This window comes from Podarcis cretensis (genome assembly GCF_951804945.1).
Source record: "Podarcis cretensis genome assembly, chromosome: 2".
In the NCBI taxonomy this organism is placed as follows: domain Eukaryota; kingdom Metazoa; phylum Chordata; class Lepidosauria; order Squamata; family Lacertidae; genus Podarcis; species Podarcis cretensis.
Window position 1 is genome coordinate 52,210,204 of NC_137171.1, and position 27,438 is coordinate 52,237,641.

At 41.0% G+C, this 27,438-nt stretch overlaps 1 protein-coding gene across 1 annotated transcript in view; it reads left to right on the forward strand.

The window, feature by feature from the left end:
• Positions 1 to 27,438, forward strand: part of ERGIC1 (endoplasmic reticulum-golgi intermediate compartment 1) — an 80,346-nt gene that overhangs the window by 3,926 nt on the left and 48,982 nt on the right. The window contains exon 2 of the mRNA XM_079964885.1: positions 26,137 to 26,198. Within this exon, the coding sequence (XP_079821011.1) occupies positions 26,137 to 26,198 (62 nt within the window). The remainder of the gene's footprint in view (positions 1 to 26,136; positions 26,199 to 27,438) is intronic.

Consider the following 27,438-nt stretch of genomic DNA (forward strand, 5'->3'; position numbering starts at 1 on the left):
ACCTTTAGAGATGGCAAATATATTGTTTCTTCCATGCTTGGTTACTTGGAAGTCAGGTGTTTTAAGCTGCCGCAAGAACCTTATTGGTACCTCATTTCTTTCATAAGTTGCCCAGAACGATATGTGGCCCGGAATGTAATATCTGTGTGCCTAAATAGTCCAGTCTGTTCCCAGCAACTAGACAAACAGTGAACATGCAGTAGAAATACGCCCCCACACTCCATAAATATCCCTCATTAAAGGAATAGCCCGTCTGCAAATGCGCCAAGTAAAGAACCAGAGCTGCAAGCCTTAAGAGTGGAGTCTCTACACAGGCAACACTAAGATATGAATTTTAAATTACGTATTGATGTACTGGGGTGTGCAGTTTGCTTCTTCCTCCAATGTAGCCTTCTCCAACCTGCTACCTGCCAGATGTTTTGGACTACAGTTGTCAACTGCCTGAGCCAGTGCTGGTCTGGGGTGATTGATGAGAGTTTTAAGTCCAGAATTTCTGGAAGGCACCAGGTTAGAGAAGATGGCGTGCATGGACAGATAAGATTCCCTTTCCTGCCAATTACTATTACTTTCTGATAGCAGATTCCATGATGGCCTGCCTTTGAAATATTGGTTTGCTGCTCTGTGTTAGTTATCTGGTAGCTGACTCAGTGCTTCTTCCACTGCTTCTTTCTTGATTTTTTCCTCTGAGCGCCCCCCCCCCCCAGGACCTTGACACTTAATCATTTGTTAGTGTATATAGATCTCATATAACTGGCTATTGGGGAAAATAAGTATTTGACAGTGCAATCCTATACATGTCTATTCAGAATCAATCCTCATTTGTGTCCAGTGGGACCTATATTCATGGAAGTATGTTAAGTATTGAACTGTATAAGAAATGGCTTTTCTGGAGAACTGTGTTCGTCTACTGATTTGATAACTTGTACTGCTTGTTCTTCCCATAATCCTTACATGGGCCGTGATAAAGCAGGGCAGTTTATGAGCAAAATTATGTACTAAATTGGTTCTGTAAAGATGTTTGTACAGTCTTTCCATGTGGAACATAATGTTAGTCCTGAGGCTATGCGGCAGTAGGTGTATTTTTTTATAATAGATAAGAGATACAGCCTGTGTAAACTCCTTGTTTAGCAGACCAACTGATATTAATGCTCTGACATTTTCTAGCACCTAGTGACAATGGTAAATACCTGGTGGTCACTTATAAATGTAACTTCAGTCAGAGCAATTTCTGACCATTTACATCATGCAACAGGGACGGGGGAAACCTTTTCTAGCCCAAGGGCTACATGCTAGTGATGGATGGGTTTAGAGGCAAAAGTGGGTGTGACCACAGATGTGACCCTTTAACCTTTTCCAGTAGACTTCATTCCAAGAAGTCTCTCCATCCTCTATTTGGGCGAGCAAGATGCACTGACACAGTTCAAGGACACATTCCAGCCAGGTAAAAAGCACCTGAGGCCATGGAGGAAGGCTAGTGGGGGAATGTGGCATGGAGAGAGTCCCAAGTGCCAGATAGAGGGGCTTCATTAGGCTTCTAGGCCTCAAGTTCCTTACCTCTGCAAGGGCTTATGATGCTACGGCAGCTCTTTGTATGGGTACCCAAAGTCAAAAAGGATCTTATAGAGCTGGAAAGGGTGTGGAAAAGGACAGCCAAAACTATCATGGGGTTGAAGCGTCTAACCTACAAAAGAAGGCTAAAGCACCTGAGGTGTTTTAGATCTGGAAAAAGATGGCTAAAGCTCCATCTATTCCCCCCCACCCCCTTATTGGATGTCCCTATGCTGGGAGGTACATCCTACTCATCTGGTGCTAACTGACCATATTTTCTACTAAATATAGAATTGTAGAGTTGGAAGGGACCCCAAAAGTCATCTAGTCCAGCCCCCTGCAATGTAGGAATATAACACAGAAAAGAGGGATGGGGTGGGGTGGGGGACTGTAAAGCTGTATTTCTCACTTTTGACATTACAGTGGTACCTCAGGTTAAGTACTTAATTCGTTCCAGAGATCTGTTCCTAACCTGAAACTGTTCTTAACCTGAAGCACCACTTTAGCTAATGGGGCCTCCTGCTGCTACTGCGCCGCCGGAGCCCGATTTCTGTTCTTATCCTGAAGCAATGTTCTTAACCTGAAGCACTATTTCTGGGTTAGCAGAGTGTGTAACCTGAAGCGTATGTAACCTGTGGTACCACTGTACCACGTCTGTGATATCATTGTTTCAAGGGCAACCTGCTTATGGTAGCATCTCCTGAACATAGTTATGAGCGGTGGAGGCTGTGGGTGAAGGTGAGTGTGAATGATGAGCAGATTATATATAGGCATCTGTGTTTGCTCATGGAAAATAGCAAAATGTGTATTAATGATGATCTTATCCATTGAACGGCAGTGTGTAAGAATAATTTTGCAATGACTGTGTTGCTAATTTTACTTTGCTTCTAAAACTGTTTTCTAAACAGTTGCTTTGATTAGTGACCAGCACTCTGAGTTTGGCGAGCAACTGGTGACCTAAGATAGCTTGTTGGTAAAGTAACAGAAATTCATTACAAAGGTGCCAGTTTTAATGATGAAGAGAAGAATCTTTTAATTTGCTTGCTCAAGTGTACAAGAAAGTCAAAATACATGAAATACAGTATATGCTAACTTTTTGGATTAAATTTAAAAATTTAGTTTTGTAGCTAGTAACATTTGTGTGTACTGGAAGCAGAGGATGAGAAACCATTTTACACTATCAGTGGGTTATATAAAGGTCTCTACATTTGCATAAACCTAATGGAATTATTGTGATTCACTGCACATAAAACCTCGTATTTTAGCTCTTAAGTGAAAAGGATTTTTGGACTTTTGACTTGTTTTCCTTACTATTGGACCTAAAGCAGTTACTCTGAAATTAAAATTTGAGAGCCCTTATAAAATGTATTATATAAACTTATGTGACCCAATTCTAATTTGGCAAAAGCCTCTATATAATAAAATAGAAATCTGGACTTAGTTTGGAAGTCTCTAGTAATTTTTTTTGTGGCTGGTTAGTAAGAACTTAACAAGAGCAACTGTCTTTCTCTCTTCTGAGCTCTGCAAAATGTGGGTGACTCTGGCTGGAAAATTGGGTTATAAATATGTCTGAAAGCCAGGTGTTGTGGTTGACTTGAGGTAATGCCGTATAAACATAAAATATTGTTCTATTCCACATGTGGTATTTTAGTGCCCAGACTGCACTGTGCGCAGTATGATTTAAATAGGGTTTGTGATGTCATCTGTCCTTATTAAGGAGATACTTAGAAATATTTTTGTAGCGCTTTCTCCTCATATAGTACATCCCAGAATGTTGCTGTATAACTCAGCATCTCCTCAATATCCTATCTTTACCAGAAATAAGCAGTACTTGGGTAAGTTGCTAAGGGACTGCTGAGAGAAAAGGTTACCTAATGGGCCCTTTCTGCAGTGGTCCTCCATTTGTGGAATGCTCTCCCCAGCAAGGTTTGTCTGGCGCCTTCGTTTTGTATAATTTAGGCTCCAGGCAAAACATTGCTCTTCAACCAAGCATTGGGATGATTACTATTCTACAGCCTTTTAAATGTATTGGTGGGAGAGGGGATTATTCTTCTGTTGTTTCTGTTTTAACTACTTATTTGTGCTTTTATCTTGTGTTTTTTTTTCTTGTGGAGCACCCTGAGATGAAGGGCGGTATATAAATCTAATAAATAAAAATATATATTAACATATCTTTGCAAATGACTTGCCACTTAAACCTTGAAAAGAATGATGTTTCACCACAATATTATTTATTAAACAATTTCCTGAAATTAGATTGACTAGAATATTATGCCATGAGCTTTTGTAGGCTCTGGTTCTGTTTTGTCAGAGGAAGGAAGTAATTGACTGAGAAGGCAGCAGGTAGGTTTAATATGAAATGTTTGTGACTACCTCGTGAGAATATCAAAATTATTGAGGTCTTTCTCCATTAGTTAGAAATTTGGCACAAGCACAATTCAAGAAATCTTTCTTAGTTGCAAAGTGTAGATCATGAGCTTCAGGACATCTTCACATGTACAGTGGTACCTTGATTTAAGAACAGCTTAGTTTATGAAAACTTGGATTAAGAATGCTGCAAACCTGTAAGAAGGTGTTTTGGTTTGTGAACTTTGCCTTGGAATAAGAACATGTTCCGCTTCCTGTTGAGTGTGTTCCATTTGTAAATTGAGTCCCGCGCTGCTATGGAAAAGCACGCCTTGCTTTAAGAACATTTTGGTTTAAGAACGGACTTCCGCAACGGATTAAGTTCGTAAACCAAGGTACCACTGTACCTGTATGAGAAGCCAGTATTCTATTTTTTTTTTTTTAAATATTTATTAAAATTTTTTAAAATACAAAATGCAAAAATAATAAACAATATAACATAAATCATAACACATTTTTCAGAACTTCTTTGGACTCCCTCACGTCTCCCACTCCCACTTACATCGTTATAAATTTTTCCCAGCAATTTATCATCTTGTTTATATTCTTAAATTTTGTTCAGTTAATTTAATCTATTCTCCACAAATTTTATATTTCCCTCAATCTCACTTATCGTCAATTTCAAATCTAATTTAGTGGTAGGCAATTATTTATGATCTAGCATCCTTCTTAACCTTCAACCAAATTACAATACTTTTGTAGATAAATCTTGAATTTCTTCCAGTCTTCTTCAACCCTCTCTTCTCCCAGGTCTCGAATTCTGCCAGTCATCTCGGCCAGTTGCATATAGTCCATCAGCTGCATCTGCCACTCTTCCAGTGTGGGTAGATCTTGAGTTTTCCAACTCTTGGCAATGAGTATCCTTGCTGCCGTTGTTGCATACATAAAAAATGTTCGGTCCTTCTTTAACACCTTCTGGCCGACAATGCCCAGAAGGAAGGCCTCTGGTTTCTTAGTAAAGGTATACTTAAATACCTTTTTCAACTCATTATAAATCATTTCCCAGAAGGCCTTCACTCTAGGGCAAGTCCACCAGAGGTGAAAGAATGTTCCTTCGTGTTCTTTACATTTCCAACATTTATTATCAGACAAATGGTATATTTTGGCAAGTTTAACTGGGGTCATGTACCATCTATATATCATTTTCATTACATTTTCCTTCAAAGCACTACATGCAGTGAAGTTCAGCCCAGTGGTCCACAACCTTTCCCAGTCCTCGAACATAATATTATGCCCAATATCCTGAGCCCACTTTATCATAACCGATTTAACCATTTCGTCTTGTGTATTCCATTTCAGCAGCAAGTTATACATTCTTGATAATACTTTAGTTTTTGGTTCTAGCAATTCTGTTTCCAACTTCGATTTCTCCACCTGGAACCCTACCTTTTTGTCATTTTTAAAAACTTCTTTAATCTGAGCGTAATGTAACCAGTCTCGCACTTTATCCTTCATTTTCTCCAAACTCTGCAATTTCCAATTATCTCCGTCTTTTTCTAATATTTCCCAATATTTTGGCCAATTGGCCTCCATATTGGGTCTTTTTCGGGCCTTAGCTTCCAGGGGTGAAAGCCACCTCGGGGTTTTATTTTCCAGTAAGTCTTTGTATTTTGTCCAGACTTTAAAAACTGCTTTCCTGACAATATGGTTCTTAAAGACCTTATTAATCTTAACCTTATCGTACCATAGATATGCATGCCAACCAAAGGCATTGTTAAACCCTTCCAAATCCAATACGTCAGTGTCTTCGAGAAGTAGCCAGTCTTTTAGCCAGCAAAAAGCTGCGGCTTCATAATACAACTTTAGGTCTGGCAGGGCAAAGCCCCCTCTTTCTTTCGCATCAGTTAGTATCTTAAACTTAATTCTGGGCTTTTTGCCCTGCCAGACAAATCTAGATATATCTCTCTGCCACTTCCGGAAGCACTCTGTCTTGTCCACAATCTGCAATGTTTGAAACAAAAACAACATCTTTGGCAATACATTCATCTTAACAGCAGCGATTCGGCCTAACAGAGAAAGCTTCAATTTTGTCCAACTATCCAAATCTCTCTTAATTTCAGACCAACATTTTTCATAATTATCCTTAAATAGACTCAGATTTTTTGCTGTTATGTTTACCCCTAGGTACTTTACTTTTTTAACCACAGTTAGTTCCGTTTCTCTCTGAAACTGTTCCGACTCTGCATCTGTCAGATTTTTCCCCAACACCTTAGTTTTCTTTTACAGATAGGTAGCCGTGTTGGTCTGCCATAGTCAAAACAAAAAAAATTCCTTCCAGTAGCACCTTAAAGACCAACTAAGTTAGTTCTTGGTATGAGCTTTCGTGTGCATGCACACTTCTTCAGATACACTGAAACAGAAGTTTCCAGACCCTTCTATATAGTGAGAAGGTGGGGAGGGGTATTACTCAGAAGGGTGGTGGGAATGGGTGATTGGCAGATAGCTGTGATGAGCCTGTTGACGACTCTTAACGACTGCAATAGGTCTTACAGGAAAAAGCAAGGGGTGAGAAGGTGAAAAATGGCTTTGTCATGTATAATGAGATAAGAATCCAAGGATTCTTTTCCCCAACACCTTAGTTTTCTGTTTATTTAGTTTAAATCCTGCCACCCGACCAAAATCTTGGATCAGTTGTAATACTCTTTTTGTACTAGATTCTGGCTCCTGCAGGGTCAAAACTAGGTCATCTGCAAAAGCTTTAAGTTTATATTGTTTCGCTCCGACCTGAATCCCTTCCACCAACCGGTCCCCTCTAATCATATTCAAGAGCACCTCCAGAACTGATATAAATAACAAAGGGGAAATCGGGCAGCCTTGTCGTGTTCCTTTTTCAATTTTAAACTCTTCAGTAACCACATTGTTTACTATCAATTTAGCCTTTTGTTCTGAATATATTGCATCAATCCCATTCTCAAAACCCCGACCCACTCCCATTTCTTTCAAATTTCCCTTCATAAATTTCCAAGAGATATTATCAAAGGCCTTCTCCGCATCTATAAAGATTAACACTGCTTTTGTATTTATATCAGTTTGCAAAAGTTCCAAAATGTCAATAATGTTCCTTGTATTAGCGAACATGTGTCTACCTGGGAGAAAGCCTGCCTGGTCTTTATGAATTACTTCATTTAGAACTTTTTTTAATCTACTTGCCAAAACATCTGCAAAAATTTTGTAATCCACATTTAAAAGGGAGATGGGACGGTAGTTCTTGAGTTGCGTCTTTTCAGCTTCCGATTTTGGTATCAATGTGATGAAAGCTTCCTTCCACGATTCCGGCGCCCTCCTCCCCTCCATAATTTCATTGCTAACCTCCATCAGTGGTTGAATCAAATGGTCTTTTAATATCTTATAATACTTGGAGGTTAGCCCATCTGGCCCTGGAGATTTGCCCGGTTTCATGTTTTGAATGGCTTGTTCAATTTCTTGACATGTTATTTTACGGTTCAGGAGAGATCTATTTTCTTGTGACAACCTTTTAAGTCCATTTTTCTCCAAAAATTGTTTTATCTCGTCCTCATTCTGCGGCCCTTGGGTATATAATTTTTTGAAGTATTTCTGGAAACACTTTCTAATCTCCGTGGGGTTCTGAATATTTCTTCCTTCAATTTCCAAATTTGTAACTGTATTCAATTTTTGTCTCTTCTTCAACTGCCAAGCTAGCAGTTTCCCACATTTGTTTGCCGATTCAAAAGTTTTTTGTTTCATTAATTTAATCTTCCACTCTATTTCCTGATTTATCAGTTTAGAATACTGTGCTTGATAGAGTTTGATTTCTCTCAAGATCGGCAGGGACTTCGGGTTTGATCTTAACTTCTTCTCTAATTCTTTTATTTTCTCCAAAATCTTATCTTTTCTGTCATTTTGTATCCTCTTCCTTGCCGCATTCTGTTGTATCAAGAACCCCCTCATCACAGCTTTACTTGCATCCCAAATAATTCTTTTTTCCACCGCAGTGTTCATATTTATCTCAAAATAATCCTTCAATGCTTTCTGGGCCTTCTTAGTAATCTCCTGATCTCTAAACAGATTGTCATTCATCTTCCATCTAAAGGAACCAGTTGGTAATAGTATCATATCCATTTTCAGTGCGTTATGGTCGGAGCAGGTTTTTGGGCAGATTTCCACCTTTCTGACCTTCGGTGCCAGACCTCTAGTTATCCATATTTGGTCGATTCTTGTCCAGGTCAGCTGAGCTTCAGAGAAGAATGTTCCTTCTTTTCCCAAGGGATTCTTCGTTCTCCAAATGTCAATCCAGTCCATATTGTCAGTCAGTTCAAAAAAGGTCTTTGGTAGTCTGCCATCTTTAGTGACATTCTGGCTTTGTGACTTATCCATGTTAATTGATACGACCCCGTTCATGTCTCCCATCATGATGATGTTGTCATAATCCAGATATTCCAGCATAGTCTCATGCAACTTCTTGAAAAATTCCGACTTCCCTTCATTTGGTGCATAAATTCCTAATATCAGAATCTTTTCTCCTTGATGTTGTATTTCAATTGCCAAAATTCTTCCATATTCATCTTTAAATAAGAATTTAGGTGACAGGCTCTCTTTTGCATATATCACCATGCCTCTCTTCTTTACTTTGTCTGAAGATATAAATTCCTGACCAAGTCTTTTATTTATTAGTACTTTCCGGTGGAGCCTAGTCACATGTGTTTCTTGTAAGCAAATAATGTCCAATTGTTCCTTTTTCAATATATGAAAAATTTTCCTTCTTTTTTCCGGAATGTTACAGCCATTTATATTCCAGCTCAAAAGTTGCAGAGACATCCTGGATAAGTCTGGTTATTTTTCTAGGGGTAGTACCTTGTTCGCTGGGTCTTCAGAATCCGAGGGTGCGGGCACCTCTGGTACTACAGGCCCCGAGGGTAATTCCAGTCCTTTTTGAAGGTCCTCTCCGTACGCAGTCAGAAATTTGTCTCTATCTTCCAGTGATCTGATTTTAATCTTCTTCCCTCTAAAAGTAAAAGATAATCCTTGAGGAAAATCCCACCTGAAGATAATCGTGTTGCTCCTTAACAATCTTGTTAGTTCCAAATAATCAGATCTAAGGTCCAACAGTTGTTTAGGAATATCCTTAAAAATTTCGATTCTTCTGTCCAGAATGTCCAGTGACTTTCCGTAATGTAAACCCAAAATCTTGTCCCTTTCCTCCTTCGATCTCAGTATTATTAAACAATCTCTGGGCTTCTCTCTCTTTATAAGTCTTCCAAGTCTAAAGGCTGATGTAATTTTAAAGTCTTTTTCCTCTAGGTTCCAAAACTTGGAAAATTCTTTAGTCAGGAACTCAGCTAAGTTGCCTTCTTCCACCTCTGGTATCGACCTTATCCTTAAATTAGTCTGTCTATTCTGTAGTTCTATCATGGAAAGATAGGTCTGATGTTCACCTACTTGTTTGCTGAGTGGTCTTACCTCTTTCTCTAAATTTCCCAATCTTTGGCTGGTATCTTCAGCCAATTTCCGATTTTCACCTGCAGTCTCCTTTAGTTCTCCAATTGCTTGCACATTTTGTGCAACTTGTCCAGTTAGTCTATTTAAACATTCAGTATTTTGTTCAATTTTAGCTGTTTGCTGATCAGCTTTTTTATCCAAAGATTCCACTTTTTTATCCAAAGATTCCAGTTTTTCAAGAATTTTCTCTAAAGTAGAACTAATTTCTCCTGAGGCCATCTCTTCCAATTGGAATTCCTCAGTTTCTGCCCGTGGCAGAGAAGCAGCTTCTTTCTCAGAAGTCAGAGTAGGCAAAGTAAGCACAGTAGGCACAGATGATCTGCGTGCCTGGGAGACTGCGGTTAGAGTTGTTTGTCTGGTTCTCGGTCCCTTTTTTCTTGCGCCACTCATTCCAGAGTTATCTATAATTCAAGGTCAAGCTGAGTTGTTCCCATGAGAAAGCAGCGGCCCAGATGGTAATAGTCAAACAGGAGGCCGGGAAAAGGAAAGTAAAACAATGTCACTGCTATTAATCCCAAATCCTCTAGGGGGAACTTAAAATGTCTTTAGGAAAGAAGACAATTTCAATAAAAATATTATAATCCCATTTAATGTCCGAGAGCCTTCAATAAGGTAATTTTTAGCAGAGTTAGTATTTAAAAAGTCACAATGTTTCAAACAGCGCTTGCTGGTATTCCAAAAGATGCTTCAAAGTAACCAGTTCAAACTCCCTCAGATTGTTTCAAAGTTTAAGTTCAAAAGTATCCAGCCCTGCAAGCTGGCTACTCAATTACTCAGGCAGTTCCAGCACCTGGGATTCTTGCTTTAATTATAATCCAAATAGAAGAAAGGTATCAAAGTCCACATAAAAGTCATATAATCAATTACTTAAAGTCCTTATTCTGCTTAAAAATAATTTCCACGGATGTCCAGATCAGTTGGATTAAAAGTTCACTCTTTGCCTCCACTCCTCCGGCTCTTTGCTTAATGATTCAATGACAGCGGAAGACGGACTTCCTATTTTTCGTCACTCCGCTTTCAGCCAAATTAAGTACTTAAAGTCCCGAAACTTTTAAAGTCCGTTTACTCACGGGTTGTTGTTTTCCGAATCTGTAGTTTAGGAAGAAAGGACAGCGCTCACCGGTAGCAGCAACGCGGCTTCACTCCGCCGATTGCGGAACGATCCACAGCGCCGCAACCCCCTCCGCGATCCGGAGCCCCTTACGGGGTTCCTTCAACGTTTTGGGGGCTGCTCCTGGCGCCCGCCGGACCCCAAGACCACAGGCTTCTGCTGCCTGTGGTTTTCCAGAATGGGCCCCCGCTTCGCCGCAGCGGGAGACCCTTTTTCGGCGGAGCTTCCTTTCCCGGCTAGGAAAGGGCAGCCATTGCCGTTCGCGCCGCCTCCGGAAGTCCGAGAAGCCAGTATTCTATTGCAGAGCATGCTAGAGCACATGGGACAGATTGTACTGCTGAAGGGTCCCTTTGTCCTTTTCAGCCAATACCAGGTATTTGATTGGGAAGGATTTCTAGTGGCAGTCATAAATGGCAGCTCACAGAACACAAAGTGAATTTGCTAGTATAAGTGTGAATTGAGGGACAGTGGCTCACACAGTGTTAAAGGTATGGAAACTAGATAAACAATTGTGAATTTGGATTAAAAATTGACTAGTTTCTAATAAAAAATACTTAAATTTTTTAAAATTGGATTTTAAATTTAAAAAATCTGATTTTAATGCAAACCGTTAGAAGTTTAATTTACAGTTTAATTCAAAACTGAATCAGTGGCACTCTTATCAAAACACACTGAATTAAAATCCTACTTTTCTCTTACAAACAAACAAACAAACAAACAAAACCTCATACCATGGTGGGAAATATCTGACTGGTCATATATCATAATTATGACACAAAGATAATGTGTTGACCTTGATTGTGAGTTCCCCTGCTTCTGCCAGACGGGCTCTTTCCAGTAAAGGAAGGGGCCCTAATTGGCAGAGACTTGTGTTGACAACAGGCCTGTGGAGGCTGGGCTTTCTTGACATGACAGAGTAAGTCTGGCAGGCCCCTGGTAGCCCCCCCCCCCACCGCGCCAGTTTAGCCATCTGAGGCCTGGGGCAATTGTACCCCACTCCTGCACAGGCCTGGCAGAAGAGAGGGAAATGTGATTTCCTGATTCCATACCCCGCTGCCAGTCTCAGCACAGCTCCCTATTCTGTCCCAGAGGGTTCCCCAACCCTCCAAAACACATTGCACAGAAGCAAAGGGAGCTGCAAGGGGGAAGGAACTACTAATGAAAATTGCCTCTTCCCATATGTAGGATCTTAGGATCCAAGTCATTGTAGAAATTACTATGACAAATTCTGGATGTTTACAATTGTACCAACAAGGCAGCCTAGGAAATTTACTTCTATCTCTCAGAGAAATACTTCTTTGATTAGTAAACCACCAGTGCTTCCTTATGCGAAGTCCTGACCCCTGTCTGGTGTAAAGGAGCTTTTCCACATACCTGCGATGCTTGCTGCCCTCACAAGCTGTGCTAGAAAGAATTTTTCTTATGTCCTTCATCGTTCCTTTCTCTGCCTCCTTTCCTTTCCCCCCCGCTATTATTTGTTATTAATATATATCAAATTAATATATCAAAATGATATATCAAAATAGGTGCCTTTGTTTCTATTTCAGCGTGGTGTGGACTTGAGTTGTGCAGCTACCTTCAGTTAGTATAGTGAGAATCAGGTGATGTCAAGATTGCACAGGATGTAGGTGAGCAGTGGTGCCTCTTGCTCTGCAATCTGCATTTTAAAGAGCCAATAGGGAAATATTATTGTGCATTGTATTCATTCATTGCTTCTCTTGCAGTGACTTTTTTAGGTTTCAGTCCAAAAATGGGTTGGTCTCCTTGAATACCACTTCTATTACTTGAACATATTTCTCCTGTTACTTGAATATATTTTCCTCTCTGATGATGTAACCAAGTCGCTGGCTGGCTTAAAGAGGAGGGGAATTCAACATCATGCTTATATTATTTTTTTGCTTTTACACTCTTGCTGCCCAATAGAAAGGACAGACTTTTGGCATTAAGCGCAAGCTGAATCTACAAACTTAGCTTCGAAAGTCAGATTTCTCTAATGTGTTTTTTCACACATCGTCCAACCACTTTAACTCTGTAGTAAGCCTGGGAAATATTCTGATAAAGCCATCAGAGAGGCTTATCGGACACGCCTGCAAAAGGTTCGGAGCAAATCTTCAGTGTACATGTTCAGTGCATGCACACACATACATGCATTCCCAAATACTATTTTAGCCAAACCTCCAAATTAGTGAAACTGAATGAACACAGTAGATAAAGTGTAATAATAGTTGGCATGTGTGTTTTAAAAAAAGAATTCCCATGACCTGTGGCAGAGTGAGGATTTTTTTTTTCCTGTTATAAAATGATTTTGGATATAGTTCCACAAACTTATGCAAAGCACAGTCTTCAACCACAATGGATAGGTGTCTGCATTTCATCCTGCTAAAAAAAGCCAGCTAGTGCTTTGCAGGTTGCATCTATTTAGGATGCAATCCCTTTCAAGCATTTTCTTAGAAAATGTTCCCTGGACCTTTTCAGCGCACATGTAGTCTTTTTCAAGTAGCATGGCACTTCTTTGCAGCTTACAGTGATGTGGCCACCAGTTTGCATAGGAAGCCAGTAAGATCAAAGGTCTGGAGTTGCACAGGTTAGTTCACACCAAGAATGGACACCAGAAACCCCAGTAACTTTTGTGCCTTTTTTGGTGTGTGGCAGGGGACTGCTTTCCTAATTTCTGGGACCACAGGAGACTCCTCCATAGATGTGCCTCTCCTGTGATAACAATAAATGGGCTCATGATTGGCACATAGATTGTATTTTGTTTAGCTAGGGAGATGACTCAAGGGTTTGTATTTGAATATAACCTTCTGTTTTTCAGCTAGGCAACTCAGTAACCCCAGCGTTTTAGCCTCCCATACTCTTCCTGAGTGAGTACCTCATTGGTGTTCTGTTCTACTTAATGAGATTAATATGCCCGTTCCAAATAGTGCTACATCCTTGTTTGCTGGCCGCCTGCTCTCCTCCTCTCTTGAGAAACTTCCTCTGCTTAATTTCAATTAGCTTTTGAAACTGGAATTAAAAGGGAGGAGCAGACTGGTTCTGATTGGTGTTCCTGTTCCTCAGTTCCGAGTGTGGCCAACCAGTAAGTTAAAAGCCAGAGGAGTAAAGGACACTGGAAGAGTGTGCTTATCTTCATTTTATCTGTTTGACAGATGTTAATCGCTTAGTCACTTAATAATCAGTAGGCATTTAAAACAAACACTTTATTCATCCTGCTTAGAATAGGTGTTTGATCAGCTTCATAAAGATTCATGTTCAAGTTTTGGAGAATAACTTCCTTTGTTTTTGTTTTTTTCCATTCTTACATGAGTCATACCTATGGAGAAAGATTGCATTATGGGACAGTAATATTTACACACCTTTCCTGCAGTGTAGCATAGGGCTAAGAGACTGAGCTATTAACTGGGAAGGCCTTGGTTTGAATTGTGCCTCTGCTATGAACTCCCTGGTTAACCTTAGGTAAATCACTCTGGTCTCAGCCACAGCCCCCTGCCATCTGCAGTATGGACAAGAATGATACTGGCTTACATTACAGGGGTGCCACAAAGACTACAACTAGATAATGTGTGTGAAGTGCTTTGAACGTTTGAAATTGCTATACAGGTGTTAAGTATGTATTGTTATTGCGTCTGCAAAGGAAAAAAATTGCGTAACTTATACTTTCCTCACACAGTTCTTGATGCAGTTATGAAGGTTTAGCTGGCTTCAAAATGTATAACAAAACTATGAAGGTTCATTGGTGCTTACCAATGGGCAGGACTGGCCATTCCACTAGAAGCAATTCATCTCAGGAAGTAGATGTTGGGAGTGGCAGCAGCCACAGCCCCTTTCCCTCGCCTCTTGAGCTCCTGGCGATTCCTCTCTGTCAGACATCAGTGCCACAGGCCTGAACGAGCCTACTTCCCTCAGGCACACTGGAGGATGCCATACCGTTGCCAGTGTTGACGTAAGATTCAACTGCCAGTCCATTCAGCTTCTGTGCATGAAATGGAGGGGTGGGCCTCAGGGCACCATCTTGTCTTCTGGCTCAGGCAGCAAAATGTCTTGGGCTGGCCCTGGTATTTGTGGTAACTGACGGGAACTTTCGGCTTGCTGTTTTGGGAGGGTATTCCTGTTGCTGTGCTGCATTGTCCACAAGTCGTCACAATTCTGTGGTGGAGTTCTGCGGCGTTGTGCTCTATGCTCCCACCCACACAAAATGAACTAAGTGAGCAAGATGCGGTAAAGAGAACAGGGAGAGTATTTGTGTCCCCTGTGGCTCTTTCCCTTCACTCTACAGCTATAAAATAATGGAGTCCTGCTGCATAATGAAGTATTTCATTAAAGCTGCCTCATTTACTTTGTTTTTGGTTACATTTGTTATTTCAAGCAGTATTATTATAGTGTATAAATACAATTATTTGTATAAAATATAAATGATTCTGGTGTTTTTGCATAGTACTGGCAAGGTGAGGAGGAGAGGGGCCTACAACTGTGCCTGTAATTACCCGTGTGATAAGCAACATTGGAATGTGCTTCACAATGCAGAGCACCATGAAAGAGTACTTTGGCCCTTATGTTCTGGCTTTTTGAGTTGTAGCTCTATGTGACAGTGTGGTGTAGTGGTTAGAGTGCTGGATTAGGACCTGGGAGACCAGGGTTCAAATCCCCACTCAGCCATGAAGCTCACTGGGACAATTACTCGCTCTCAGCCTAACTTAACACACAAAGAGTTTTTGTGAGCATAAAACGGGGAGAAGAGAACTATGTACGCCACACAGAGCTCCTTGGAGTACAGGTGGGATATAAATGCAATAAAGCTAGAAAATCCAAAATGTCTATCTCATTGGAAACTCTTTATACTGTCGAATCAGTGGTCCATCGTGCTCAGACCCTTGTGCCATCCTGTCTACACAAACTGACTGTGGCTCTCAGGACTTCAGGCATTTTTCTCAACTGTCTCTGAAGATGATGATGATAATGATGATAATTTATTTCTACCCCACCCATCTGACTGGGTTTCTCCAGCCACTCTGGGCGACTGCCAACAGATGAAAAACGGAATAAAACATCACACATTGAAAACTTCCCTAAGATGATATGGGTTGAACCTGGGGTCTTCTGTATACAAAACATACAGTTTACCACTGAACTGTGGCCCTTCTCCATCTTTTTCCTTAGGTGTATTGGATTAGATATAATTGGCCAATGGAATTGGACAGTTTCTAGAACTCCGAAAAAACTCTTCCCTTCAGTTGAAGAAAAATATGTTTTAAATGTCACACTTTTAAAAGGAAATGAAACAGCAGTGTGAAAGATGTTGGCATCTTCTGCAAATTCTGACCCATCATTGTCTACACACAAAAAAACTGGCAGAGCAGCATTATATAAAAAAGTGTGACAGGGCAATTTGGAATAAAATATTCTCGACCTATGTGATATCCCCCCTCGACCTATGTGATGCCGTAAGTCCTTTTAAACCTTCAAAAAATCTTGAAATGATCTTTCTGCACCTTATTCCAGAAGTGTTAGTCTTGGGTGGCAAAAATCACAAAGTGTCTTGTGGCAGCTTAAAAGGCTAACATGCTTATTATGGCATAACCTTCCATGGACTAGACGGCACCAGGTGGCATAAATAAAATTTGTTAAGTTTTTAAAGTAGCAACGCTCCCTGTTGTTTTTGTCCTTTTTTCTTCTTCTGTACTCAGCACATGATTTCCAAAATGAACTGTGACTTTTTAACCCACTCCTCCCCTTTTCCTTCATTCCTTTGGACTAGGATGTGGAAGGGGTTGGCTGAATTATGTGGCCTGCTTCTGTTTGATTCTAAACAACAAGAAGAAAATCAGTCAATCAATTAATCAATCAAGCACATAAAAGCACAACTACAGACACACTAAGCAGGATTTGTTATCCAATTTTGTTGGCTTTTGTGTGAAGGTCTGAAATAGAAAAAGTGGCAGTGGATTCTGTAAAACTGTGAAATTATCTTGCTCCTTTAAACCTAGAACAGCAACTTCTTCTTTCTTAATATTGGTCATTGTGCTGTTGCACATTGTTTGTAACAATAATTAAGTGCTAAGTCATAAGACAGAAGCTATCCAAGCTGGCTTCGGCTTGTAAATGGTTTTTTTTGCTGTAGCTGATGCCACAGTTTGATTTCTCCTGTATGACTCACTTTAGAAAGTCATCTTGGGGATGTGTGAAAAAATAAAGGGAATATTTTAAGATAATAAATAACTTTGTGTGTTCTGTGTAATCTGAATAACAAATGTTGCACTTTTAGTGTGTGCTGGGGGCGGGGAGTTAAAATTAAGGAGGGCTCCCCACTGCTCTATTTGGGAGGAGATGAGTAATTATCATCTGGTGGCTCCTCGGAAAACTATTTCAAACCTGCAAAAGTTTTAAATTTGGAAGCTAGAATGTCAAGGCCTTCAAGTGATTGAAGTATTGGGGAATCAGTTACACAAACTGAACATCCATATTGGAACTCTGGAGGAAGCTAGACCAGCACAACACAGGTTAGTTGGTCTTGCCTGTAACTCATCTCACTTCCTAGAGAGGATTGATGGACTTGGCTGAGCCCTGTCCCCCCGCCCATAAGAAGAGTTCAGTGATGGTGGGAAGAAAATAACCTCATTGGCCTATGACCAATATATGCTTTTAATGTCAGAATGACCTCATGAGCCAAGTGACCATTCCTGTGTCTGCAGTGAGGTCAAATGCAACCTCAGAAGCAAACATTATAAGGTATTGGACTTTTAAGAGGCTATTCAGTAGGCTGTCTAATGGGAGCCAGAAAAAGATATCTGATGGCAGCTCAGGGAGGACCATTCAGTTCTTGCAATAATGTTGGATTATCAGTGAGTTAAGACAAAGGTGTTGCTCTTCCAAGGGTCTGCTCTCCTGTCCCTGCTATATTGTGGTATTAACAAGCAGCTTTTAGTTGGTAATTGCCAATACTCATTACCATCACTTTTCATTCTGCATTCTTGGCATTTCCTGGCACTACAGGGTCACCAGGTAGACATTACCTGTGCTAAGTCCAGCCAACCAAGCTTCCTGGCTCTTCTCAACAGAGAGCGCACACTAGCTTGGAAAGGGGCATAAGATCCAAGATGGATGAAAAGATTCCTTTGTAAACATAATTTAAGATACTTTGATATCCAGTGAGTGGGAAGCTCTGGCAAATGATAGGACCAAGTGACAGCACAGACTCTTGAGTGGCCGCACAGAAAGATAGAGTCCTTGAACAGCAACGTGAGTAGAGTTGACAGCAGCACGTCTACTAGAGAGGTGCATAGATGTTGCACATCTAGTCAGTCTTTTCTCACCTGGGATTGGCACCTGCAGCCTCTAGAAAGAAACACGTTTCTGATCCAAGTCATCCAAAGGGAAGTTCCAAGCTTGGTAGCTTCCACTAAGGCTACAGGTACATTTACAGATCATGCATGCAACTACATACAGAGCTGTTTGGTGCATCTAGCTGCACGGCAGGGCAAATTTAAGTATGACCATGCTACCTTGCAAATCCATCCAGTAAGAGTGCTAGCAGCCACCATGGGGTAAAAGGTTGATTGATGTTACCTTCTGTAGAGTGCATAGGAGAGGAACCTTTTATGGTTTTATTTTAAGCTTGAGTAATCTAGCCATCTCTCTGAGAGAACGTGGTGCTCTTGCCAGGCCCATGGTATTGTTTTTGGCTGTTCTAACTGTTTAGGATTTGAGTGCCTGTGACCTAGCATTACTAAAGAAGCAAAGATAAATTATCCTGTGGTCATTGTTTCAGAGCAGTGACCCAAGAAAAATTGGAACTCGCTCGTTATTAAATAATACACTTCTCAACATGCTTGATGGGTGTGATTAAATGTTGTCCTTTCCTAAAAGGTATTGAAGGGTTGGGTGGGTTTAATTTGCTTAGCCTCGGAACCTGTTTTCAGTGCTGTGGCTTAGCTCAGGGGTGAGGAACCTCCTGTTCCATTGGCCTAACTAGTTCCAATATAAGCCCCCCCCCCAAAAAAAAACCCACCTCCCCTTTGCCAACTTGCCCTGCACCTGACATATGTGGTGTCAGGTGCAAGGCAGGTAAGGGTATGGCTCCAAAGGAACAACTAGGAGCTTAAAATGAGTTCCAGATTGTTCCTGGGCAAGCAGACCTTCTTTGTTGATGGTGCCTTTTGGGTGCTCCCTTACTTTGCAAGTATAGATAATGATCTTATCATTGGTGCTTGCAAAGAGTTGTGCCTTTGACCACAACAGTTTGATTTCAAACTGTGTAGCTAAAGGAAAATGAGTCACCTGGCATTGTTGTATCATTGTGTGATTGACAATCCTGTTTCTGGATCCAGTTCTATACCCGTTTCATCAGAATAAATTGGAAAACAGTGAATGCCCTTGAATATGTGCAGAGTCCTATGGAGTAACTAGAGTCCTATAGTTGGGATTTTGGGGTGGGGGATAGATCTGCAGGTCAAATGGTGCAAATTCCCAGATCAGAATCCCTTATTTTGTGAACTAAGCATATGGATTTGTGCATGCACCATGTACTAGAGTCTTGACTTCCCTGTATGGATTCTCTCCTACTTCCCTTCATTTCCACCCCTGGATTTGTGTGTTGGGTAAAGAAAATAGCTGTGAGATTGAATTTGTAAAAGCATTGGCCTTTCCTGCGTATATTCTCAGATATATCATGAGAACTTTTATTAGTTTTCATAACTAAAGATATTGACATTGGAGGAAGGAAGTTTGCAGGTACCTCCCAATATCCTTTCCAAAAGCATTGTTACATGGTGAGCTAGTATAGATAATGAAGATGAAAGGTCAAAAGTTTATTTATTTATTTTGGCCTGTAGTAGAGTAGCCTTTTAGGAAGTGCTATTTAAAAAATAGCAACAAGAAGCTCTCTATATCCAGTCCTTCCTATTCCTATACCGCCATACGGCTACAGAGAATGCCCTTTTTATGCATCTTGCTATTTTAACTTCATTTTCCAGTGTCTTCAACTGGTTGGCCTTATATAGTGTGAAAAATGAATGCTTGGCTTCAGTTTTAGCTTGCTTAATAAGCTAAAAATCACTGAAGGGCATAATTTACTGTGTTTGAAAGGATCTTTTAATAGAACCAGAGGCTCCGAATTGACAGTGTTCAATAGGCAGCCCCCCCAAACATATGGCACAATGCAGGGCCATTCACCCATTCACCCATATCAAACCTCCTCCATATCAACCCACACTACATTATGTTGAGAGCAGGTGCACTGCAGAAAGGTATCCACAGAGCAAATAACTGAGTGACTCAGTTCCTATTTTTTATTCAGGAGCTGGCAAAGTCGTATTTTCTTCTGTAATGTGTGTTGTGTGTGTGTGTGTGTGTGTGTGTGAGAGAGAGAGAGAGAGAGAGAGAGCCATATCAGTTGCTGAAGGATGAGAGAATTTAGCATTAATAACAGTGCATCATAAAAGTCTTGTGACGTTTTTGTGGATTAGAGCCACTTCATCAGATATGTGGAATGTTATCAGATGGATGGGGTGGAGAATCTCTGGGGCTCCCAACTCCCATCAGCCCCAGCCAGCATGGCCCACGGTCCAGGATGATGGCAGTAATAGTCTGGAGAGTCACAGCTTTCCTGTCCCTGGTGCTGAGAAATAAATATGTTAGCTGTGAGGTCAGAGGCAAAGGGAAATGCAATAAATTCAGGTAGTTGTGATTATGTTAAAGGATAAATGTATGTATAATAACGATGTATAATAGTTGTATTGACTATTCACCAAGCAGTGTTAAATGCAAATTATTTCATTTGTCAACACTTGTCAGATTTTTAAACAAAAAAACAATTTTCAGAGTGACATTCAACCATGTTGGTCTGCTTGTAGAAGCAGACTTCTCCTTCTTTTCCTCCCCTTGCAGCCCCCTGCATACCCCCAAAATCTGCTGCAGAGAGTTGGGGGTCTCGTTGACTCCTGCTCATTCAAATGAATATCTTTAATTGTGTGTGGTATATTTTAATTAAGCATCTTTAAATTAAAAATCAGTCTTCTTTCAGGCATCATGTAGTGTAATCTTCTGTGAGATGAGATTACACACACATTTAATGTTGTCCCAGGCAGCTGTTTTTTTAACCCAGTTATGGTTAACATAGCGCCATTTGTCATGCGGACATGGACCTAAACTGAACCAGTTCAGATGTCTTATTGACCAAAGTATGCCCCTTGTTTGTGCATATTCTCCCTCCTCCCCACACACCCCACCCCAGTGCTGGCAATAAATGCATCCTTTGGCCGAAACAGTCTCCTAGTGTGGCTTTACTGGGCATTCTGGAGTATGTAGTTTAAACTATGCATTAACACCCGGAATGTTGGGCACCAGTATTTTGCTTTCTAGGTACATAACTTGATTTGCAGTGTGGAAAAAATGTAGTCTTTTTGTGAGCCTTTTCAGAAAATGTAGCAGTCCTATTTCTCTACTTCATCTCCCTGTGAATGAAATATCTTTAAGTAATAGAAATTTCCAGAAGGCAAGGGCGGGGCAATCCTTCTTTTAGCCAGTACAGTGGTACCTTGGTTTACAACCATAATCTGTTCCGGAGGTCCGTTTGTAAACCAAAACAGGTTGTAACCCAAGGCGCACTTTCGCCAATGGGGCCTCCAAATTTTTTTTGTTCATAATCCCAAAAAAATGAGTTGTAATAAAAAAAAATGTTCCAAACCGGGACACGTACTTCCTGGTTTGATGTGTTTGTAAACCAAAATGTATGCAAACCAAGGTACCACTGTATATTTGAGGCTGGAAGCTAGGATTGAAAAATTCTTGTTAGATCAGATTGCAATGACCTTCAAATGCATAAGCATTGGTATTTCTCTTCTGGTTCCATTCAGTGGTTCCTGTAAAGAACTGGTTCAGTGTATTTGCCCCCAAATTTGAATAGATTTCCTGAACAGAATGTTTTGAATTAGTTTCAGACTTGATGTTGTTCACTTATATAAAGTTCTGCTTCGTTCTCTCATAGTGTCATGCTTGCCCATTATCATCATCATCATCATTATTATCAATTTTATTATTTACTTCCTAAACCACTGTCTGAAGGTTAGCTACATATAAAGTGGTTAAAAACACAGACACTTTTAAAACAAGTCTACAACCCTAACAAGTGGGCATGAGGTAAAGATCCATTTATCCAGCTGGCAAAGCCTTTCTGAACAAAAATACCTTCAGCCATTTCTGGAAATGGCAGATAGTGAGCTTCCATCATATCTGTTTCACAGAACAGGGGCAGCCACACTAAAAAGTCCTGCTGTGAGGTACTGCAGAAGAGGCTTTTGAGACCTTTGGAAGTTGCAGGAGAAATTCTCCTGCAGACTGCAGCGATCTACTGGGGAAAATGGATAAGGCTGCCTCTCAAGTGCCTTTTACTTCTGCTGGTGCCAGCCAACCATGCTCTCTTAACAGGGCTTTTTTTTTTGTTAGGATGTGGTCTATATACCCAGATATAAAAATATATTCATTGTCTAATTTGGCTTAGGTAGGTTGAATATTCCTGGTGTTTTCATCTTGGAACCGATTGGCGATTCTACTGATGTATGGACTTTGCTGCTGCATAACTGATTTATTGACTTAACTTGCAGAGTCAGTCTCCAAAGTGATGGCGTGTGCAACTATTTTCAAGACTGTTACACATAATTGAAGCCTCCTGCCTTCCCATGCTTATATGCCTCCCACCACCTATAAACAACAGAGGTGTCAGCAGATTTGGGAAAACCCCAAAGTTTGTAGGTACTTAACTCCCTCCCAATCCACCTGTGCCCCCCCCCCTTAAAGCAACTGCATGAAAACTCAATGGGTCATTTGTTGCTGTTCATTTTTTCTGTGGGGGAGCATCATGTAATCCTGCGAGGAGAATTGGACTGATTGTTTCTCCCACCTCCTACTGCCCAAACATAGTGCTTGTCTCCTCATCCGTTGCATGTGAGAACTAGCCCTAAGTGGGCATGTTGTAAATGGGTGTCAGCTAATTTACACCTGAAATTTTTATCCTTAGCTTGGACAGTTGTGGAAGAGGAAATGTGCCTTGCTCTGACTGTATATTCCATCTCTTACATACTGTAAGGGCCAAACTAGATGAGATGCCATTCACACAATTGTTTAAATAGCTTAAAAAAGTACATAGCAGACTTGGGAGGCTCATGAACCATATCAGGACTCTGGGGAGTAGGGGGATGTTAACCCTTTGCTTCCTGCTGTGATTCTGATCTGGATCTGGGCCTCTACACCTGCTATCTGCACTGGAAGAAAGGCTTCCTTTGTTACAAATTGGGGCTTTCTTCCAATGCCCGTCCACTCCATGTAAAAAGAATAACAACAGAACAAATCCAAACATCCAGTTCTTATCCCTGGTTGTTTAAAAAATAATAGCTGTGGATTCAACTTGTTCTTTCTTCACTTTTTTCATCTGTTTGTTTGGTTTCTGTGTTTAACAATATTTTGCCTATACCTGAAGTGCCTCTCAGTTCTAGAGTGCTTTGTGCGATATAACACAGTGTGATTGAGGTTGTGGGTAGAGGAAACCTGTGGTTCAAACTAATAGACTGAATATACCGCAGTGAAAACTTTTCCTCTCCCGTAGTTCAGCGAACAACTGCACATTTTTGTAAATTTATCTGTTAATTTTTTTCCCATCTCCATCCCTGTCCACCCCCCTGAACACACACCTCAGCTTTGTTTGAGAACTTGTGGAGTGTAGGTGGCTAAGGAATTTCATTTCTCTTCAGTGACTCACCACCAGAATGATTCACTTGTGTATGGAGAGAAAAACGACCCTGAGAGGCAATTAAGTGGCAGGCTGTGCTCAGAATGCTTCGACTGTGTGGCATACGCACAAACCTGCGCCCCTTTCATTTCTGAAAGCTGCTACCCTTGCCTCTGTTGCTCTCCTACCTCTGTGGTGGAGGTATGCCCTAGTGAGCGGGTTGTGCATCACTTTCCTTAAGAGGTGGTGGCCATGTACATCTTTGAGAGGCAGGTTGCTGATCGCACTGCAGCATTCTACCAGATTTAGCAAGCTGAGGTGTTTGCTAGCAGCCCAAGCACAGACCTGACCCCAAGGTTTGCAGAAGTACAAAAAGAATCTGTAGATGGGGGAAAGATAAAAACAGTGGACACAGTAGGATGACTGTTGGGAGGGGTGAGGGAACTAAAAACTGGTCAAAGCAGAAGGGAATGGCGTATCCTGGAAAAAGGGCATATCTGGCTGGCTGGAACCATGAATAGAAGCTTTCAACAATGCCACCTTTTGTTGCATTTGCCAAGGGTAGATTTTAAGATTAAGATATACTTGATTTCAGAGGAATCAATTGCCTTTGTTTCTGCCTGAGCCACTGTCCTGGGCATTTTTTTTCTGATTGGAAGGTGACAGAGCCAGAGCAGTAACGCATGCAGCATTGCATAAAGCAGCCTCCGTTGGGGAGTTCTGTCATGATCTGATGTGATCAGGCAGGTAGTGGGACTCAGTAGAGTTGCCTGGTCTCTGTGGCGGCTAATTAGAAGGAGGCAAGGCCAGAGCAATGAGTCATGCAGGCTCCCAGCAGGCACTGTCCGCTGTGAATGGCTGCTTTGAGTTCATAGCATCCAGCAAAATTATTTCACAAATTTATTTCTTTGTGGCAGATGAGTATTCTTTGGTGCAAAGTTTGAGAGTTGCACTAGGTTAGAATAGTGACGAGGGTATTAGTCTTAAAAAGTTTCATTTTCAGCTCTGACCATGATTGTCACAGATTCGCCCCTCCGCAAGGTGTCAGTTCTTTCTCAATATCAATGCTGATTTTCTTCCCAAGTGGTGAGCTTCCAGCACAAACAGCATGGCTGACTAGCAGGACTATGGGATTTGGAGTTCAACAGCACCTGGAGGGCCACAGGTTAGATACTCCTGCTCTAATGGGTTTTAGGTGTTCCCTGGGGTCATATGCAGAGGAAATTGAAGAGCACTTTCCCCAGGACAAATAATGTCAAATGGTAACACTGCTGTTTATAATGCAGTTGTACTGAAAAGGGTGAAAGAAAAGGAGAAATATATTGCTATATAGCTGGCAGGTGTTTCTAGCTTGCCACATTTGTGGAGATAAGTAGATAGACCACTGGTCAACTTAATTACTTAAAAAAAAAATTCCTTTATAAATATATGAATTCTCTTAATACATGTAACATAATGTCTTTACCCCCTTAAAATCTGTTTTCCCCTCCACTGCCCTGCCAGTGACATTCTACAGATGATAGTCATTTAAGACAATTTAAATAAAAAGTTCTGTGAAGAAACTTCCTTATTTCCAGAGAAGACATCATCCTTCTCATTAAACCACCCCAACCCCAAAATGTTGACAACACATTTTAAAATCTTGCAGTGGGCTGTCTCTCCCTCCAAGAACACACTTCCTTTTATAGTATCCACATAGTGTTATTTTTACAGCCTTCAGCCTGGAGCTATTTCCTGTTTCCAATTATTTAGTTACACGCCAAAGCCCCTCTCTTTCTCCTCCTGGCTTCCTTGCCAAGTTTGCCAAGGCATTATTGTCATTTCAGTGAGACGACGCCAGTGCTGAGGTTTTAATGGGCTGTGAGCAGGAAGTTTAGCTATTTCCTCTGCCTGTGAGGCCATGATGTCATGAGCTGCTATGGGGCTCTTTATCATATGCTGCTGTTGCTGTGGTCTGTGTGGAAAGAATGTAAACAGTGCTTTCCAGATGTTCCCAGGGAAGCTGCGGGTCCATAAATGGGCCATTTTGTTCAGGAATATTATAAATGAGGGGAAAGATGAATCAGGCTGTAAAATATGTATAGCTCTGAAAATGTCAGATGCTACAGGCTTTGTTGAGGTGGTAAAGTCCTCGTGTCTCTGTGGTGTGTGTGTGATCTGTTTGTAAGGAACCACACACGCATACAATTGTGTCATGCTAGAAGGCTGAAAGTGATTCTTTTTTCCAGTCTGATTAAACTCTTCACACCAAAGTGCTTTCAGATGCAGGGCTCTCTTTTGACACCTAAAAATGGGATCTTGTGTTTGGAACCAACATGAATTGAGTAAGCTATCTCCAGCTGTCCATTCTACTTCCATACTGTTACAATGTTTATAGATCAATTTCTGTGGCTTGCAATGGATAAAATACTGCTAAAAACAGCAGAACAAGAAAATATACAAGACCCATTTAGAACAGTAGAGGATAATAGCATCCACTGACTACCATTTCAGCTTGAAATTCTTCCTAGAAACAACCAAAGAGCTACACTTACATTTCATAGGGGTTTCCTGGGTAGGTGGTGGTAGATTATTACACAGCCTATAGACCAGAGGGATTGATTGTCAGGTCTCCTCCGTTTAGTCAGGGTTGAGAGTGAGACACAGGGAAAAGAATAGGAATTCTCCTTCTCCCTCCCTCAGTTTCCTTCCCGTCAAATTTTAGCTAGTAGTAATTGCAAACTAGTTCACTTACATAACTGAGTGAAAAGATGTTTTTTGCACTCTGGTGTAAAATGAGAAATGATGTTGTTGGAAAACTTAATGGAAAAATTCTAAGCATCATTCAGCTCTGTTGACTGTGTATAGTGAAATGCTCCACCTGTTTTATAGCATTTTTGTATGTGTGTTTTTCCAGGCTTGACATCTACAGGAAGGTGCCAAAAGACCTTACGCAGCCAACCTTTACAGGAGCAATTAGTAAGTATCTGTGTGTGCATTTGCCTTTGCAAATCTCTGCTCAGTTCCTTTTTGCTCCTTGATTTAAACAGTATGATTTCCCCTCTAGAGGTCATTGCCATAACTCAGCAGATTTGTAACAGAAAAGCTTGCTGTGATTTTGTACTGAATGGGTAATAAGATAACTGGAAGGGCCAGCATGGACGCCCAGGCAGTATATTGGTCTCAGACCTGGGAGACCCTTCTGAATCGTGCCATGTTGGAAAGTATTTTGGATGCTGGGGTGAAAGCAACTAAGTTCCTCCCACCCAGAAAATTAAACTCAAGGTAGAAGGCTGTGTAACAAAAGCCATATTGCTGTTTATAGCTAGAAAGTGACAGTCAGAGTCCCTTTTTTGTCCCCAGCCTTTGTCAGCAGATTGCATGGTTTGGGACTGACACCCTCTTCTCTTAGGACCTCGTCTCCTTCCTTCTTTGCAAGGTTAAATATTATTGGCTGAGTAATGCAATTTCACACCATCATTGCTAGTAAGCATGTTGCATGTATCAGTATACACATTGAGCTGATCCTGCCAAGCCTGTAATTAGATGCCTATTATTGCTTTCCTGTTACACACCTGTTTCCTTTAACTGTGTAGGTGAACCCCAAGTTTACTTACTCCCCTAGTTGGGTTCATTAGCCCTGTATATCCTTGCTGATGCAGACAGAATCACATCCCTAGAACTTAGTAATGCTGAATCATTAAGGAAGCAATATGAAATAGCATAGAAGAGTCACTTGACAGAAGATGAGATGCTCTACCAAATATTTAGTGGTGACAGGCCATTTTACGTTAGAATGTCACTGTCTGCTCCCTTTCCTCCCTTTCCTCTAAAATTTAGATTGCTGCTTTCACCATACTGCAACTGTTCATATGTATCATATGGTTTAGGAGAAGAACATTACTTGAGTTACTGCTTCACATAACGTGTCTATGCTGTGGTTAGGAAGACAAATTCCAGAACTGTTATCCGTGATAAGTGCTAGTTGTAGTGAGACCCTCCAAACTGATTAAGGTGACAGGAAGGGAGCATACAGATCCCTATTTTACTTCTGCATCCAGCCCCCCCAACAAACCAAACCAACCCCCACAAGGGACGTCTGCAGTGTTGGCAGCAGTGGTGCTGTGATGGCAGCCACAATAGTTGCTGAAACATCTTGGCTGTTTTGTTTTCCTCTCATTTTTTTTACAGAGCAGGTGCAAAGTTCAAGACAGTTGCG